This window comes from Ascaphus truei, chromosome 21 (assembly GCF_040206685.1).
Source record: "Ascaphus truei isolate aAscTru1 chromosome 21, aAscTru1.hap1, whole genome shotgun sequence".
In the NCBI taxonomy this organism is placed as follows: Eukaryota; Metazoa; Chordata; class Amphibia; order Anura; family Ascaphidae; genus Ascaphus; species Ascaphus truei.
Window position 1 is genome coordinate 2,810,332 of NC_134503.1, and position 18,269 is coordinate 2,828,600.

An 18,269-nucleotide genomic window follows, 5' to 3' on the forward strand; every position below is an offset into this window, starting at 1 on the left:
GAAGAGATCTATGCATAGGGGTTATCCCAGGAAGGGATCTATGCATAGCCGGGTTATCCCAGGACGGGATCTATGCATAGGGGTTATCCCAGGAAGGGATCTATGCATAGGGGTTATCCCAGGAAGGGATCTATGCATAGGGGTTATCCCAGGAAGGGATCTATGCATAGCCGGGTTATCCCAGGAAGGGATCTATGCATAGCTGGGTTATCCCAGGAAGGGATCTATGCATAGGGGTTATCCCAGGAAGGGATCTATGCATAGCCAGGTTATCCCAGGAAGGGATCTATGCATAGGGGTTATCCCAGGAAGGGATCTATGCATAGCCGGGTTATCCCAGGAAGGGATCTATGCATAGCTGGGTTATCCCTGGAAGGGATCTATGCATAGGGGTTATCCCAGGAAGGGATCTATGCATAGGGGTTATCCCAGGAAGGGATCTATGCATAGCCGGGTTATCCCAGGAAGGGATCTATGCATAGGGGTTATCCCAGGAAGGGATCCATGCATAGGGGTTATCCCAGGAAGGGATCTATGCATAGGGGTTATCCCAGGAAGGGATCTATGCATAGGGGTTATCCCAGGAAGGGATCTATGCATAGGGGTTATCCCAGGAAGGGATCTATGCATAGGGGTTATCCCAGGAAGGGATCTATGCATAGCCAGGTTATCCCAGGAAGGGATCTATGCATAGGGGTTATCCCAGGAAGGGATCTATGCATAGCCGGGTTATCCCAGGAAGGGATCTATGCATAGGGGTTATCCCAGGAAGGGATCTATGCATAGGGGTTATCCCAGGAAGGGATCTATGCATAGGGGTTATCCCAGGAAGGGATCTATGCATAGGGGTTATCCCAGGAAGGGATCTATGCATAGCCGGGTTATCCCAGGAAGGGATCTATGCATAGGGGTTATCCCAGGAAGGGATCTATGCATAGGGGTTATCCCAGGAAGGGATCTATGCATAGGGGCCAGTGTGGACTGGATTCTGATTAGGTGATAAGGAATAGGGATTAACCTCTTGGTTGCCAGAGAGGTCCTGCAGCCCGGGCATTGCTTGATCCTTGTAACAGCGAAAGGGCTAAAGCAGGGGTGCCCAGCCCCAGTCCTCAAGCCCCCCCAAACAGGTCAGGTTTTAAGATATCCCAGCTTCAGCACAGATGGCTCAACCAGTCCCAGCTTCAGTACAGGGACTCCTGTACAGACCGATAGATGCTGCAGATAGGGGACTTAGCGCACACAGGGCGGTTCGGCCCAGTCACGCAGACATACTGGAGGTCAGATTTGAAATTAATAGAAGATGTGACGGGAATCCAGGTTCCGCCAGACCCAATGGTCATCATTTTGGCTAAACCTATGGAAGCTGAAAACCATTATACAGCTAAATTAATTACACATATATTAACGGTGGCTAGGTGCGCAGTGGCGGCAGCAGCAGCAGCGTGAAAAAAAACCACTGCCGCCCTCCAGAAGAGCGGTCATTAGAAGGGTTAACGATGTACAATTAATGGCAAGACATTTTTGAATGACACCTCACGGAAGTCTGATACAGTCTGGGGCCCCTGGGATGTTGGGTAGGGGTGAGGCCCCAATAGACTGGGGGATATGGGAGTGATTAGTGTAGGATGTGTCGCTGATAAAATGTTACAAAACTCAACATTTTCTATGATATGTAATGCGATTGTTGTTGATTGTAAGAATTCTGTTACAAAATGGTTGTTTCCCCTTTTTTTCTCTGTACCCCTTCCCATTAACCTTAATAAAAATCATAAGTATAAAAAAAAAAACAAATTGATCATCAATGACGATGCATTTGTGTACATTTTTTTTTTAGCATTTTTTTTTGTCTGAAAACGCAACTTATTTATTATTCTATTCTTGTAGCAATGGTCGCTGGCATTCTGTGTTACAATACATGACACACTGCCTTTAAGGTGACGGGAAAAAAACGACGCAGAAAACCATCAGAAAAGAAACACAAGCCGTACATTTCTTAATACAGAGACCTGCGCCAATATGCAATGGAAGCGTGCCCCAACGCCCTCAGTGCGTCGCCGGCAAACCTGAAATTGGCACAACTAAGATTACTACATACTGTAGACCAGGGGTGGTCAACTCCTCAAGGGCCACCAACAGGTCAGGTTTTCAAGATATCCCTGCTTCAGCACAGGGGGCTCAATCAGTGGCTCAGTCTTCAACTGCACCACCTGTGCTGAACCCCGGATATCCTGAAAACCTGACCTGTTGGTGGCCTTTGAGGACTGGGGTTAGCTGCCCCTGCTGTAGACGATGCCTGGCGCAGGTATATTTCAGCATACGATACAATAATGACTGCGCCTGGTACATAGAGACCGATACGCGCACAGTGCTCAGATTATTACGGGGTAATGTAGTGGTTAGCAGTGCTCTGCGCTGACGCTGTTTCCTCCCTGTTTGCAGCACCGTTAAGGGTAAGACGTACGTAGCCGAGGTGAAGGAGAAACATCAGGCAAAAAAGATGTACGACGAAGCGAGAAGGCAGGGGAAGACCACGGCCCATGTCAGCACCAGGTAAGGACACACGGGGGGCATCAGCAAGGATACTGCTGGAGAGGCGACAGCACACGGCGCTCATTCCTATGTCATTACCCCGAATCACTTAGCAAACAGTGATTCCACTGCAGCCAGGGATTCTGGGTAACGGCATGCAAATGAGTGACACTGTGCTCATTTGCATGTCATTACCCAGAATCCCTGTCTGCAGTGGAAGCACTTGGCAGCCAGGGATTCTTCACTTGGCAGTGATTGTTTAAAGAAGCAGTTCTGTCTGCTCTGTTCCCCCTCCCCCCCTTTGTTTATTTTTGTACATGTGTAGAAGGGTAAGGGGTGGGGGAGGTCATGGGTGTTGGGGAGGGGAGGTCATGGGTGTTGGGGAGGGAGGGGATGGCATAGAAGGAGGTTAACCGGGGGATCATGGAATGTGATGGAGAAGAGATGAGTTCTGAGTTGGCTTCTGAAGATAGTTAGTGAGGGGGCAGATTGGATGTGGTGGGGGAATTTGTTCCAGTCGGGCAAGTAAGACAAATGATCAGAATCAAGGGGATGCTGTGGGTGGGGAAGTGAGGGTTGTGGCAGTCAGGGAGCGAAGAGGGTGGGAAGAGGTGTAGCGAGAGATGAGTGCTACAAGGTAAGGGGGTGCAAGACCATGGAGAGATTTCTAGACTAGGGTGAAGAATTTGAAGAGGGAACGTTGTTGGGTGGGTAATGAAGATGGGTGAAGATGAGGGAGTGGAGAAGAAGTTTGGCTGAGGAGAGGGAAATGAGTGGACAAATGTGTCTTATGTTGTGTAGGTGGTTGCAGCAGGTGGTAGTGATGGAGGTGATGTGTTGGGCGAAGAGAAGGGTCAAAGGTGACTCCAAGGTTGCCAGCAGAAAGGGAGAGGGAGATGCTGAGAGGGGGAAAGGAGATGGTTGGGAGGGTTGGAGGAGGAAGCAGGAAAGTAGTGGACTTCAGTTTTAGCTGGGTTAGGGGAAGTGGGAAGATATCCACGTAGAAATGGTAGAAAGGCAGGCAGAGATACGGGTGTAATGTTCGGGTGAGAATAGTGGGAAGAAGTAGATTTGGATATCGTCTGCGAAAAGATGGACATTGAATCCATGGGAGGAGATGAGGTCAAAGAGGGGCTCAGTGTAGAGGTAGAAGAAGAGGACCAAGGACAGAGCCTTGTGGCATGCCCACTTGGATGCTGGCGGGCAGAGAAGATAAATTGTTAATGGCGTGGGAGAGGTAGAATGAGAGCCATGGGAGGGCGGTGTCAGTGATGTCAAGGTTGGTGAGGGTGGAGATGAGAGGGAGGTGATCGACGGTGTCAAAGGCTGAAGAGAGGTCGAGAAGGATGAGGATGGAGGAGAGTTTGAAGTGGCAAGCTTGGGAGAGAAAGTTGTGGGTGGTGATTGGGCAGTTTCAGTAGAGTGTGAAGGATGGACGCCAGATTGGAGAATGGAAAGGAGGGAATGGGTGTGGATGAAGGTGGAGAGTTGGTTGTGAACGATGTGTTTGAGGAGTTTGGAGAAGTATGGAAGGAGTGAGATAGGACGAAAGTTGAAGGGGAGGGCATGGTCGAGAGATGTTTTTTTGAGGAGAGGCATGACCACAGCAGTTTTGAAGGAGTCTGGGTATTGTCCGCTGGATAGGGAGACGTTGAAGGAGGAGAGATAGAGGAGGGAGTGCGAATAGGGTCAGAAGGGGATGTGGTGGGATGGGACCGTTTGATGATTGAGAGATCATCGTCAGAGGTTGAGCAAAAGGAGGGGAAAGAGTGGGTAAGGGTGTTGGATGGAGGGTGGGGCCACAGTGGGGAAAGAAGCATGGATGTTGTTAATTTTTGGTGAGAAATAGGAGGCAAGGTCCGTGGCTGAGAGGGAGTTGGAGCGCTTAGACGGGAGAGATGGGAAGGGTTGTAGCAGATTGTTTAGGGTGGAGAACAGTTGGCATGGACGAGGTGATAGTGAGGTGATAAGGGTGTTATAGTATATTTGTTTTTGCGATTTGAGAATGGAGGTGCATTGGTGGAGGAGGGATTGGAAGGTTGCGAGTAAGGATGTAGAACGGAAACATTTCCATGATCTCTCAAAATCCATCCAGCTCCATGTAGGAACATTGTAATCTCTCACAATGGGTTGGAGGTGCAAATGGTCCATGAAACCCAGTAACACCACTGGGAGCTTCTGGGGAGAGCATAGAACCGGATACCTGTGGGGCAGGAGAGCGAGTGTTGGAGATCTCCCCGCCTTCAGCATTTAGGGGTGTATTTAGACTTCAAAGAAGCCAGTCTCTTTCCGTCTCCACAGGGACCGAGAGACAGAGAAGTTCCGCGTGTCGCTGAGCGTGGAGGCCGGCGGGGAGATCGCCTTCACACTGACCTACGAAGAACTGCTGCGTAGGCAGCTGGGGAAATACGAGCACGCTGTGAGCGTGCGGCCAGGGCAGGTGGTGCAGAACCTCAGCGTGGAGGTGACCGTCTCTGAGCGCACAGGGATAGAATACGTTCGCGTGCTACCCCTCCGTACCAGCCGCCTGCTGACCAACACCGTGCGAGGTGCGTGGGTTCTGACTAGGGTAACGGTGCTGTGTTTGGCTGGGAAGAGCTGCTTAGCGTGTTAAATCCCGTCACTGGCAATGCGTGGCGACCCATTCACGGTCACACTTTGCCCGCCCTCACACCGCTGTCTGACCCGCAGGGGAGGCAGAGATACCTTCATCCACCAAGATAGAAAAAGGAACGCACTGCGCCCGGGTCACTTTTGCACCGTCTCCCAAGGAACAGGCTGCCCACTCCAACTCCGGCATCGCCGCAGACTTTGTCATTCAGTACGATGTGACCTTGAATGACCTTGCTGGGGATGTGCAGGTAAGAGAGTGAAATTGGCGTACGATGCCGGGCTATAGCTAATGGTAAGCAGGCAGAACTCGGCAAGTATCAGCAACATTTCAAGCAATTGTGGTATGTGTGCTTCATTTTAGTACGTGTCACACTATCCCCGCTGTGTGTGTTATCGGGGAGACAGACTCGTGGGAAACGGGTTCTGTTACATACGTATGTTCTGACTCATCCTTTACTCTGTCACACAGATCTACAACGGGTACTTTGTGCACTACTTTGCTCCCCGAGGACTCCCAACCATCCAGAAGAATGTGATCTTCGTCATTGACGTCAGTGGGTCAATGTTTGGCGCCAAAATGAAACAGGTACTGTACATTCTCATTGTCACTGTGTTATTATTACGGTCATTAACATTTATGTATACGGTTCTAATCTATTCTGCGTGACAGTGGGATATGGCAGACGCCACTCATAATGACATGTTGTTGAGGTGCGACTGGGGAAAAGGGACCAGGGAGCAATTATTTTATTGCAAGTTCTGATCGTTCGTTTGTAAACAGCAAGTCTTCATACATTTGTGTAGGATTTATCCTTCAAGGATGACAATGAATAATCTTCATAGCATCTTATTTATGGTTCTTTCACCAGTTTGTACTTCCATACACAGACTTTGTGACTACAGGAGACGTTAAATATTGCTGTTATTTACATGTGCACAGTCTGAATGATAAGAGCGTTAATTAGAACAAGCAGTTGAGGTTAAGAAGATGTGTACGCTACATCACGTAAGCTGGGGCTTTTACTGTATCAAAATAGGATATTAAACAAGCCTATTGCCTGCTACAAAAACTCCGTCACGTGACTCACTCCATCTTGACAGACCAAGAGTGCCATGTACGTTATCTTAAACGACCTCCACCGAGACGACTTCTTTAATATCGTTACCTTCTCTGGCACGGTCCACGTCTGGAAACCCGGTCGTTCCATCCAGGCGACGTCTCAGAACATCAAGAGCGCTAAGGAATATGTCAACAAGATGGAAGCAGATGGATGTGAGTGAACTTCCTCCGTTCTCCTGCTGAAGGAGCATGGGGTGCCACCTAGGGTTGCCAGGTGTCCAGTATTGAACCGGACTGTCCTGTATTTGGACACTCTGTCCAGTAAAAAAATTGAGGTAATACTGGATATGTATGTGTCCGGTATTACCTCTCTGGACATAGTGATCTGACCGGCTTGGGGGGCTGCGAGAGTTCCCAGAGCAGGGAGAGAGCAGGGCTGTTTCTAGGGGGCTGGGCAGCTTCTTCCATCCTGATTTGCTGCTGCTGGGTAATGCAGCCAATCTGGAGGAGGTGTCAGGAGTCTGGAGGTGGGGCCAAGGAGAGGAGGAAACAGCATGGACCAGAGAAGTGAGAGGTATGTGTGTTTGTCTCGAGGGCATCACACCTTTCCCCATTATGTCCAGTATTTTTGGAGAAGCCACCTGGCAACCCTATGCCAAACCTCCCTGTAAATGGTTCATATTCATTTAAATGCGGTTTAGACCCCTCTCTGTTGAGCCAAGATACTCAGTGTTCTCTTCCCCCATAGAGTTCCCTTGTGTCTATCCCACTCATTCTTGAAGTGTTTGGCTGTATTTGACCCTGCCACTGCTGAAAGACTGTGCCCTGCATTTACTACTCTTTGCTGCTGTTGTTCCTTTCTCCCCTTTGAAGGCTGCTAGCGATAGCTGTATGAATGCTTCTGAAGTCTAATGGAAAATGGTTTGGGAATATAAAGGTGCCACAGAGAGAGGGAGTGTGGAACTAATAGTGTGTGTCTCCCCAGGGACCGATATTAACGCTGCGCTCCTGGCTGCTGCCTCCATCTTCAACCAGACGTCTCCTAAGCCAGAGAAGGTCACTAAACATAAGATCCCCCTCATCATCTTCCTGACGGACGGAGAAGCCACCTCAGGTGTCACCTCCACAAGCCGTATCCTTTCCAACGCCCACAAGACCATGGGTGGCACCATCTCCCTCTTTGGCCTGGCTTTCGGTGAAGATGCCGACTACAACCTCATGCGCCGACTGTCTCTGGAGAACCGTGGGGTGGCACGGCGAATCTACGAGCACGCCGACGCCACGCTGCAGCTAAAGGGCTTCTACGATGAGATTGCCAGCCCGCTCCTGTTTGACATTGAACTGGTTTACCCGGGAGACACTGCGCACAATGTGACGCAGACCCTATTCCCCAACTATTTTGGGGGCTCTGAGCTGGTGGTGGCAGGGAAACTGAAGCTGGGCACCAGGGACCTTCATGTTCGATTGACGGCTCACGACCAGAACGAGCAGCTGAGCCTGGAGAATGACATCTCCGTGCACGACAACTCCACAGAACCCACCTTTGGCTGCTCGGGGGATGTGAATGAGATCCAGTGGTTCGTCCAGAGGCTCTGGGCCTATTTCACCATCAAGGACCTGCTACAGGCCAGGGTCAAAGCCAACGACACTGCGGCCCGGCGGCTGCTGACCGAGAAAGCCACCAACCTGTCCCTCAAATACAACTTTGTGACGCCGGTCACCTCCCTGATTGTAGTGAAGCCAGAGGATGATGAAGATGCAAAGATGCCCAGCGCCACTACTCTTTCCATGTCCACCACTGTGGCTCCTACATCCGGCACGGCAGCGCCCTTTGCAACCAGCACCACCGCTGTGACCAGCACTCCTGTTTTGAAAACTAAGATCACTCCTGGACCCCGAGTGACTAAGCCAGCCACTAAAAGTTCCAAAGCCTCAATAACTACAACTGCCACCATCACCTCAACCAAGCCAACTGCCACCATCACCTCAACCAAACCAACTGCTCCCAGGACGACAACTGCACAGGTTACAGGAACCACTGGACATGCTGCTGTAACTCCGGGGTTACTGACCACATCTCCTGCCTTTGAAACTCTCACAACAGTGGCAACAGCTGAGACTGCAACTCTGACCACCCATTCAAATCCCCGGCACAGCACCCCCTTACACCCTACTGTCCCTCTGCACCCACGCACCACTGTGCCAGTGGGACCGACCAAAGCCAGGGCAGAAAAAGCTTCTCAGACGCCCACTCCCGTGCCCTCAGGGGTTCCAACCAGCTCCCTCACTGTGTCGGTAGCAGAAGCTGGGACAGAGTTGTTACCACCAACCAGTTCTACGCCTTCTGAAGTCCCCAGCCTGGCTGTGACAGAGAGAGGATGGTATGGGACACAAGCGACTCCAAGACGAGTATTGCCCACCCCAACCCCAGTGAACCCCACCTCTCTTCTCCTGCTCCTTCTCCCCGAGGACACGGAACTGCTGGCTGCCACGGATACATATCACACATACTTGGAGTCCATGAACCCTTCCCAATTGGACAGCGACGGAATAATGGAAATTGCAGGTACGTTAGGAATATGAACTCCTTTGCCTCCGTTGCTTAGCTTCTGCTTCTGACCCCTCTGGCAGAGAAGGGGTTAAAGTTAGACTGAAATAAGTACTTGCATACAAGGAATACATTACACAGCTGCTCTGCACATGCCAGTGCTAATTCAGTGCTAATCCAGAAAGTTAACTCCGGCCTTTTTGCTTCACAGGGAGGCTAGAGGAATACCCTTCTGAAGGTACGTTCTCCCGTCTAAAAACGTTCCCCTGTGTTATATCCAAGGCAGTGCACTTACTATTAAGTCGTTATCACTGTATATCAGTGATTCCCCCTCCCCCCAGGGGGGTTCCTGAGCCCGCGTGGGGACTACGCACGTAGGCCCCAAACTGCACCCTAGTGTGGGCGGTATCGCTGTCACTCACTGCCTGAGCTTCAAAAGTCGCTTCCCACAACCACAGCAGCAAGGCATTGTGGGAAGGCATTGACTTTGGAAGCTCAGGCAGTGAGTGACAGCTATACCCCCCATGCTGCCTGCACACACTGAGGGGCAGTTTGGGGCCTTATTAAGCCCATGTTCCCCTGTAGGAGGGAGGTGCTGACGTACACACAAGGAGACATATTTGGGGAAATGTAAAACATGGCTTTATTCAGCCTGTCCCTTTAACAAGCAAACGAAATAAAAGAAACAAACACCTATCCCCGTGTAAGGGCTAACTCACTCCCCCCGTCCCTCTCTACAAGACTGGGAGGAAAAGCCCCTTACCAGTCTATCACCCCAAAGTCTCAAAAGGTACCTAAATGCAGGGGGCCTTTCATGTAAGTCTCTGGGGTCTGGATAGAGGTCTGCTCTGAGGGTCCAGCCTCTGGCAGGGTCCTGTGTCCTCTGTGTACAGGCATAGAGGTCTGGTCCCCTCGTGTCTTGCTGCCAGCACACATCCCTCCTGGGTGCCCAAGACTCCCTTGGTGTAGTTTCAGCAGGAGTTTTAAACCTGTCTGATTACCAGGTGGAGACAGGTTAATTGTCTAGCTGCAATTAACCAGCTCCCTGGTGGTTTCTGAGAATATTGAGGCTTTGTATTGCAGCCTCATTGAGACAGGGTTGTTCCCTGTTACATTCCCCCCACGAGCTCAGGACACTACACTGCCTGGGATCGGTCACGCAGTTTTGTTAGTGATATTCTGAGTCGGTAATAAGATTTATTCATTAGGGCAGCGGTGCGCAAACTGGGGGGCGCGAGACTGCCGACGGGGGGGGGCGCGGGGTTTATAGAGGCCCCGCGCGCTTCCTGAAGGCACTTAAATTAAGTGCCGGGGGAGCTGCAGGGCCTCTGTAAACCTAACTTACCATGGCTCCGGCGTCTTCCTCCCTGCGTCGCCATGGCAACGCGGCGTCAAAATGACGCTGCGAGGTCATGTGACGTCACGTTGCTATGGCAACGTGCCGTCATTACGCCGGTGCGCGGGTAAGCTGGGGTTGGGGGGGTGGGAGTGAGGGGACAGCCGGCGCAAACTTTTTTCCCTGCGCCCCCTGCCTTAGGGGTTCAGGGGACTAATATTTTCAAGCAGGGGGAGCACAATGTACAAACTCGTGCAGTTTATGATTTTCTTCTAAACTTCATATTTACAAATGTTTAATAACTATTCTCTGAACCCTGCGTAGCTTGTAGGTAAGTCAGACAAAGGTGTGGATGAATATAAGATTTAAGCCAAGTGAAATCCCTTTATACACGTGTGTGGGGTCTAGTTTCATTTGACCTAGCTTCCCTGCTCAGTGGTTGTAGCAGCATGGGGAGAAGCGGGTCCTGTGTCGCTGCATGGGGAGAAGCGGGTCCTGTGTCGCTGCATGGGGAGAAGCGGGTCCTGTGTCGCTGCATGGGGAGAAGCGGGTCCTGTGTCGCTGCATGGGGAGAAGCGGGTCCTGTGTCGCTGCATGGGGAGAAGCGGGTCCTGTGTCGCTGCATGGGGAGAAGCGGGTCCTGTGTCGCTGCATGGGGAGAAGCGGGTCCTGTGTCGCTGCATGGAGAGAAGCGGGTCCTGTGTCGCTGCATGGAGAGAAGCGGGTCCTGTGTCGCTGCATGGAGAGAAGCGGGTCCTGTATCAGCTGCATGGGGAGAAGCGGGTCCTGTGTCGCTGCATGGAGAGAAGCGGGTCCTGTGTCGCTGCATGGAGAGAAGCGGGTCCTGTGTCGCTGCATATAGAGAAGCGGGTCCTGTGTCGCTGCATGGAGAGAAGCGGGTCCTGTATCAGCTGCATGGGGAGAAGCGGGTCCTGTGTCGCTGCATGGAGAGAAGCGGGTCCTGTGTCGCTGCATGGAGAGAAGCGGGTCCTGTGTCGCTGCATGGAGAGAAGCGGGTCCTGTATCAGCTGCATGGAGAGAAGCGGGTCCTGTGTCACTGCATGGAGAGAAGCGGGTCCTGTGTCGCTGCATGGAGAGAAGCGGGTCCTGTGTCGCTGCATGGAGAGAAGCGGGACCTGTATTAGCTGCATGGAGAGAAGCGGGTCCTGTGTCGCTGCATGGAGAGAAGCAGGTCCTGTGTCGCTGCATGGAGAGAAGCGGGTCCTGTGTCGCTGCATGGAGAGAAGCGGGTCCTGTGTCGCTGCATGGAGAGAAGCGGGTCCTGTATCGCTGCATGGAGAGAAGCGGGTCCTGTATCAGCTGCATGGAGAGAAGCGGGTCCTGTGTCGCTGCATGGAGAGAAGCGGGTCCTGTATCGCTGCATGGAGAGAAGCGGGTCCTGTATCAGCTGCATGGAGAGAAGCGGGTCCTGTATCAGCTGCATGGACGGAATGTTTAGAATTGTAAACAATCCTTTGGTGAAATGAGGGGATACAAAACTCAAGATGGGGGGAGCATGAAAAATGAACAGAAGGGGTTTGCACACGTGTGACACCTTTAATATTAGACTCGTGTTACAATCTTCCTGAAGGGACCTTTGTGGCTGAAGCCTGCACTCCCTCCTCTCCCTGTGCCTGAAGCCTGCACTCCCTTCCTCTCCCTGTGCCTGAAGCCTGCACTCCCTCCTCTCCCTGTGCCTGAAGCCTGCACTCCCTCCTTTCCCTGTGCCTGAAGCCTGCACTCCCTCCTCTCCCTGAAGCCTGCACTCCCTCCTCTCCCTGTGCCTGAAGCCAGCACTCCCTCCTCTCCCTGAAGCCTGCACTCCCTCCTCTCCCTGTGCCTGAAGCCTGCACTCCCTCCTCTCCCTGTGCCTGAAGCCTGCACTCCCTCCTCTCCTCTGTGCCTGAAGCCTGCACTCCCTCCTCTCCCTGTGTCTGAAGCTTGCACTTCCTCCTTTCCCTGTGCCTGAAGCTTGCACTCCCTCCTCTCCCTGTGGCTGAAGCCTGCACTCCCTCCTCTCCCTGTGCCTGAAGCCGGCACTCCCTCCTCTCCCTGTGCCTGAAGCCTGCACTCCCTCCTCTCCCTGTGCCTGAAGCCTGCACTCCCTCCTCTCCCTGTGGCTGAAGCCTGCACTCCCTCCTCTCCCTGTGCCTGAAGCCTGCACTCCCTCTCCCTCTTCTCCCTGTGCCTGAAGCTTGCACTCCCTCCTCTCCCTGTGCCTGAAGCTTGCACTCCCTCCTCTCCCTGTGCCTGAAGCCTGTACTCCCTCCTCTCCGTGGCTGAAGCCTGCTCTCCCTCCTCTCCCTGTGCCCGAAGCCAGCACTCCCTCCTCTCCCTGTGCCTGAAGCTTGCACTCCCTCCTCTCCCTGTGCCTGAAGCCTGCACTCCCTCCTCTCCCTGTGCCTGAAGGCTGCACTCCCTCCTCACCCTGTGCCTGAAGCCTGCACTCCCTCCTCTCCCTGTGGCTGAAGCCTGCACTCCCTCCTCTCCCTGTGCCCGAAGCCAGCACTCCCTCCGAAGCCTGCAATCCCTCCTCTCCCTGTGCCTGAAGCCTGCACTCCCTCCTCTCCCTGTGCCTGAAGCCTGCACTCCCTCCTCTCCGTGCCTGAAGCCTGCACTCCCTCCTCTCCCTGTGCCTGAAGCCTGCACTCCCTCCTCTCCCTGTGCCTGAAGCCTGCACTCCCTCCTCTCCGTGCCTGAAGCTTGCACTCCCTCCTCTCCCTGTGCCTGAAGCCTGCACTCCCTCCTCTCCCTGTGCCTGAAGCCTGCACTCCCTCCTCTCCCTGTGCCTGAAGCCTGCACTCCCTCCTCTCCCTGTGCCTGCACTCCCTCCTCTCCCTGTGCCTGAAGCCTGCACTCCCTCCTCTCCCTGTGCCTGAAGCCTGCACTCCCTCCTCTCCCTGTGCCTGCACTCCCTCCTCTCCCTGTGCCTGAAGCCTGCACTCCCTCCTCTCCCTGTGGCCGGTGACAGCTGTGCTTGTTTTACAGATCTCTATGATGCAGATATGTTTGATACAGATGAAGAATTTGATGGTGAGTAACATAGTAACATAGTAACATAGTAACATGCCAGTGAGATTGGATGTTTGGTATGTGGAGGGTTCAGGCATCGTTTCATATCCCCTCACCTGAAAATAAATATACTGCAACATGGAAGAGTAATGAGTATTACTACCTTACATAATGGTCTAAAGCTTCTTCTACTTAGAGAAAGGTACTATTTGGTCTGTTGGTGTTCCCTGTAATAACTACCTTGCGATAACACCCAAGCGCGGTGAAGCCGCCCTGCGCTTGGAAAGCATGGGAAATGTGTAAGCCGTTTGTTTTGTATCCCTGACAGCGTATCCTTTGGGTGCCCCGGGGCTTATGACTTTCATGTCCTCAGGTGAGTTTGCTTCCAGCTCTGAGCTGCTGCAGCAGGTAATTATTCTCCAATGTACAACTGCCTGCCAGGGTCTATAGTCCCAAAGTCAGCACAGCTAGCCATCTATTGCCAAACAGCCCGTTGAGCTGTTAGGCATTAATTGTAGAGGGCACGCGCATGGCATTGCGCGCCTGTCGCCTGAGCGATGTGTGCACTGTAGATTGAGGCGATGGAGAGGTGTGGCGGACGCGTCACCAGGCCGTTTCGCCCTCATTAGCTGAACCGCTCACGTGATGCGAAAAAAAACAAACAAAAAAATTGTCGGCTCAAAATTCTGCCACATGATATGGGCGGCCTCATAGCGGTCCTGCATTTTGTTCGTGACGTGCTCGCCGTCACTATAATCGCGGCCTTATTTGACCTTTGTTATTTACTGTGCACAGTGGAGGTATAATGAATAACCCAACTGGGAAATGTACGCACCGACTCCCCCCCCCCCCGCAGAGCCACACGCTGCGGATTCCCTGGGGGCGACTCTTTCATGCACGGAAAAGGTTTTACTTCTGTTCTCTCCCTGTGCCGGTCAGTGGACGGAGACCCTCACTTCGTCGTGAATTTGCCTGGTGCCCACGAGAACCTGTGCTTCACCTTGGATGGACGGCCGGGGCACATCCTGAGGCTTCTCTCAGACCCTGTTGCAGGTACAGAGAGACATCCCCCCTCCTCGTGTGACATCCCCCAGAAGCCCAATGTTGAGAAATAGAGAGAGCACATCATCCTTTGTCCTTTCGTATACTAATATATTTCTTGAGGCTACCGGGTTCCACCGCTTTGATCTGCTGGTTCTGCAAACTCTCACATTGGGTATTAGGCTTGGGCCATGGGGCCTTCGCCCGTGCGGAGGCGTGCGCGGCCGTGACGTCACCCAGCGTGAAGCGGGTGCGTTTTGTGGCCAGCGGAGACGCGCCGTGCCACGTGTGCCTAGGGGCGTCATGGAGCTGGTTCGCCCACATTGGGCGAACCGCTCACGTGACCTGCCTGTCACGCCAAGAAATCAGTTTCAACTGATATCTCGCGCAACACGCGCCCGCTTCCGCCCGCACGCTGCATGGACGCCTCAGCGCGGTCTGCGGCACCATGGCCCCAGCCTTAGTTTTGCCTCCAGCGCAGCCAGGAAAGTCCACATCACTCTCACAAAAACAAGATGGCAGCTTTGTTGAGTGTAGGGAGACCACATGGTTCCAAGCCAGCAGGACAGGTTGATCCAGTCCTGTTCTTGTTGTTTCTTTCTCAAAGCATTCTGGGATTTATAGCTGTTTTCCACCAGTTGACACTGTAACATTGTGGAAACTCGCTGTATGAATAGAAAACACAGTTAATTCAAATCATGTAAAACAGTTTCCCGTCTATATCCTCCACAAATAAGAGCCTGTGCCTCCTATACAGGCGTCACCGTGAATGGACATTTGCTAGGGGCCCCGCTGAAAGCCGGCCATGAGAACAGACTGCGCACTTACTTCGATGTCATTACCATCATCATCGACCTGCCACGCACCAACTACATCATCAACGTATCGCTCGACAGCTTGACCTTGAAAGGCGAGGACCAGCTGACGCTCCCCATCAACCGCCCAGCTCTGGTCCGAAGGCAAAGGCTAGCCATCAAAGTATCGCCTTCCTCCAATGTCACCGTGTGGATCGGGCGCAATGTGGAGCTGCTGGTCCTGTTCCATCACTATCAGCATCCAACATACCTGCAGCTGGCCCACCTGGGTTTCTACATTGCCAAAGGGAACGGCTTATCCTCCTCCTCCAGTGGCTTGCTAGGTGAGTGCGTGTGCTATTGCTCCCACATTGTTAACTTGTTATCATATAGACTACAGGGGGGGGGAAGGGGGTGCACTTGAGGTCACTAATCCATTTTCCAATTGCACCCATCACTCCTTTGAGATTTGGAAAAACCATTGAAAGTGTTTCCACTTCGAGGACAGTGTCCCCCAAAAAACATGATTGAGAACTTCAGCTGTTGGCCTCCGCTGGTCTGGGGAAGGACTCTCCTGTTGGTAATACATGTGTTAGAGAGCAGGAGAGACTGGTACCGAGTGACTATGACAGACCTCTGGGTTGGAAGTAGAAACCATTCGCAGAAGTGAGTCAGTGCCCAAAAGAGATTCCAAATAATGTGCTATGTTGTTGGAAGACTTACATATGAGTACAAGAGAACCTTGGCATATAGCAGGGGTTCTCAACTCCAGTCCTCAAGACCCCCCCCCATCCCCCCCAACAGGTCAGGTTTTAAGGATATCCCTGCTTCAGCAAAGAGGGTTCAATCAGAGACTCAGTCAAAGACTGAAGCTGATTGAGCCACCTGTGCTGAAGCTGATTGGGCCACCTGTGCTGAACCTCTCCAATGACTGAGCCAGATTGAACCACCTGTGCTGAAGGAGGGATATCCTTAAAACCTGACCTGTTGGGTTATTTTGAGGACTGGAGTTGCGAACCCTTGGCTTACGAGCATGGTCAGACGTGTCTGCATTGGGCCGCGTTGTCCACTTACAGCGCTTTTCTAATTCTTCATTACGAGGGCGACTTTTCATTGGCTCTCACCCGTTACTGTTTCCCAGGTCAGTTTCACAACGCCCACATAGAAGTCGTGGAGAGGACACAGAGTAACGACTCGACACTCTCGGGCGTCCTGACTCGGGGTAACCAAACGGCCCCGGCCACCCGCGTCGTCAAAACCGTGAAAGACTCGGCGGCGCTGGCCCACGCGGCTACATGCTGGTTGGTAAAGCACGGAGACGTGGAGCAGATTCTGGATGGAAAGTACATCTCCTACCTGGTGTCGGACCTCCTGGAAATATGAATTCCCCACCCGGGGGGGAGTGGGGGAGCAGAGGGACTGTGGGGGTGACAAGAAGTCACCTAGCAAGGGACTCGATAAGTATGGTGCTGCTGGAAAACAGGAATAGAGACGCAGGCTAAGTGAACTGACCTTTTAAATACTGGTCCAGAAGAGCGTTTTCCGATTACTTATGCGATGGAGTAGGACGAAGATCATCTGCTCACTCTACCACAGGGGCGGCCAACTCCAGTCCTCAAGGGCCACCAGCAGGTCAGGTTTTAAGGATATCCCTGCTTCAGCACAGGTGGTGCAGTCTTCGACAGAGCCACCTGTGCTGAAGCAGGGATATCCCTAGTACCTGGCCTGTTGGTGGCCCTTTCAGGGCTGGAGTTGGCCGCCCCTGCTCTACTGGTATTGGAAGTGGTTGGAGGTCACCAGGGTCAAACAGGGGTCAGCAGCTGTAATTATAGGAGACCCCTTCTCGGCCTTTACTTTGTAAGTGAACCATTGCACTTAGAAATGACAATGTGTATTGTGAATTACTGAGGTCTCACGGGAGACAAATGAGTTGTGATGAAGTTGGATGACCGACTTGTGACTGTGAGTGAAACATCAATAGTTTGTGCCATAGTCTTTATACAAACTAGTTGCTGTCACACGATAGGACAGATTAAACAACAAGCAGAACCGGTTGTAAGGTTTAAATGTAATGTATATGAATTACTTTGTAGTAATATATATATATATGTATAATAGAAGGTTCTACTCTATTGTGTGTGTAAGTGTTAGGATGAAACACGGCTTGTCTTGACATTTAAATTCACCGGGTGATTTTGGGGATGGAGTTGGGAGTGAAGGAAAAAGATGAATCCCCGCTACAACCAGTAAGATATCAAGTGGAAGAAGTTGGACCCTGTAACTATTGTCACTTCATGTATTAAAAAGCTGTGTCCTGTTTTCTGCTTCAGACCTCGGTTTTTGGTGACTGAATAAATAGAAATCATTGACACTATTTATCCAGTTCAGCGCACCATGTATTTCCATCTGTAAGATGTTGGCTCCTGAAGAACAGGGACATACAGAGGCTTGTACAAGGTCGCAGGGACATACAGAGGCTTGTACAAGGTCACAGGGACATACAGAGGCTTGTACAAGGTCGCAGGGACATACAGCGGCTTGTACAAGGTCACAGGGACATACAGCGGCTTGTACAAGGTCACAGGGACATACAGCGGCTTGTACAAGGTCACAGGGACATACAGAGGCTTGTACAAGGTCGCAGGGACATACAGAGGCTTGTCCAAGGTCACAGGGACATACAGCGGCTTGTACAAGGTCGCAGGGACATACAGAGGCTTGTACAAGGTCACAGGGACATACAGCGGCTTGTACAAGGTCACAGGGACATACAGAGGCTTGTACAAGGTCACAGGGACATACAGCGGCTTGTACAAGGTCACAGGGACATACAGAGGCTTGTACAAGGTCACAGGGACATACAGCGGCTTGTACAAGGTCACAGGGACATACAGCGGCTTGTCCAAGGTCACAGGGACATACAGCGGCTTGTACAAGGTCACAGGGACATACAGAGGCTTGTCCAAGGTCGCAGGGACATACAGCGGCTTGTACAAGGTCACAGGGACATACAGCGGCTTGTACAAGGTCGCAGGGACATACAGAGGCTTGTACAAGGTCACAGGGACATACAGTGGCTTGTACAAGGTCACAGGGACATACAGAGGCTTGTACAAGGTCGCAGGGACATACAGCGGCTTGTACAAGGTCACAGGGACATACAGAGGCTTGTACAAGGTCACAGGGACATACAGCGGCTTGTACAAGGTCACAGGGACATACAGCGGCTTGTACAAGGTCGCAGGGACATACAGCGGCTTGTACAAGGTCGCAGGGACATACAGCGGCTTGTACAAGGTCACAGGGACATACAGCGGCTTGTACAAGGTCGCAGGG

The 18,269-nt window shown here is 52.2% G+C and overlaps 1 protein-coding gene across 2 annotated transcripts in view; it reads left to right on the forward strand.

Moving 5' to 3' along the window:
* The window catches only part of ITIH6 (inter-alpha-trypsin inhibitor heavy chain family member 6), a 29,038-nt gene extending 12,475 nt beyond the window's left edge, over window positions 1–16,563 (forward strand). Inside the window, exons 4-15 of one of the 2 annotated variants that reach the window (XM_075578423.1) lie at window positions 2,440–2,550; window positions 4,831–5,078; window positions 5,221–5,390; window positions 5,612–5,728; window positions 6,244–6,415; window positions 7,188–8,768; window positions 8,962–8,988; window positions 13,075–13,119; window positions 13,427–13,471; window positions 14,038–14,151; window positions 14,897–15,277; window positions 16,075–16,563. In XM_075578423.1, coding sequence (XP_075434538.1) covers window positions 2,440–2,550; window positions 4,831–5,078; window positions 5,221–5,390; window positions 5,612–5,728; window positions 6,244–6,415; window positions 7,188–8,768; window positions 8,962–8,988; window positions 13,075–13,119; window positions 13,427–13,471; window positions 14,038–14,151; window positions 14,897–15,277; window positions 16,075–16,316 — 3,253 coding nt within the window. In that variant the 3' untranslated portion in view covers window positions 16,317–16,563. The remainder of the gene's footprint in view (window positions 1–2,439; window positions 2,551–4,830; window positions 5,079–5,220; window positions 5,391–5,611; window positions 5,729–6,243; window positions 6,416–7,187; window positions 8,769–8,961; window positions 8,989–13,074; window positions 13,120–13,426; window positions 13,472–14,037; window positions 14,152–14,896; window positions 15,278–16,074) is intronic. The other variant, XM_075578424.1, reaches the window with a different exon arrangement.
* The last annotated feature ends 1,706 nt before the right edge of the window (window positions 16,564–18,269 follow it).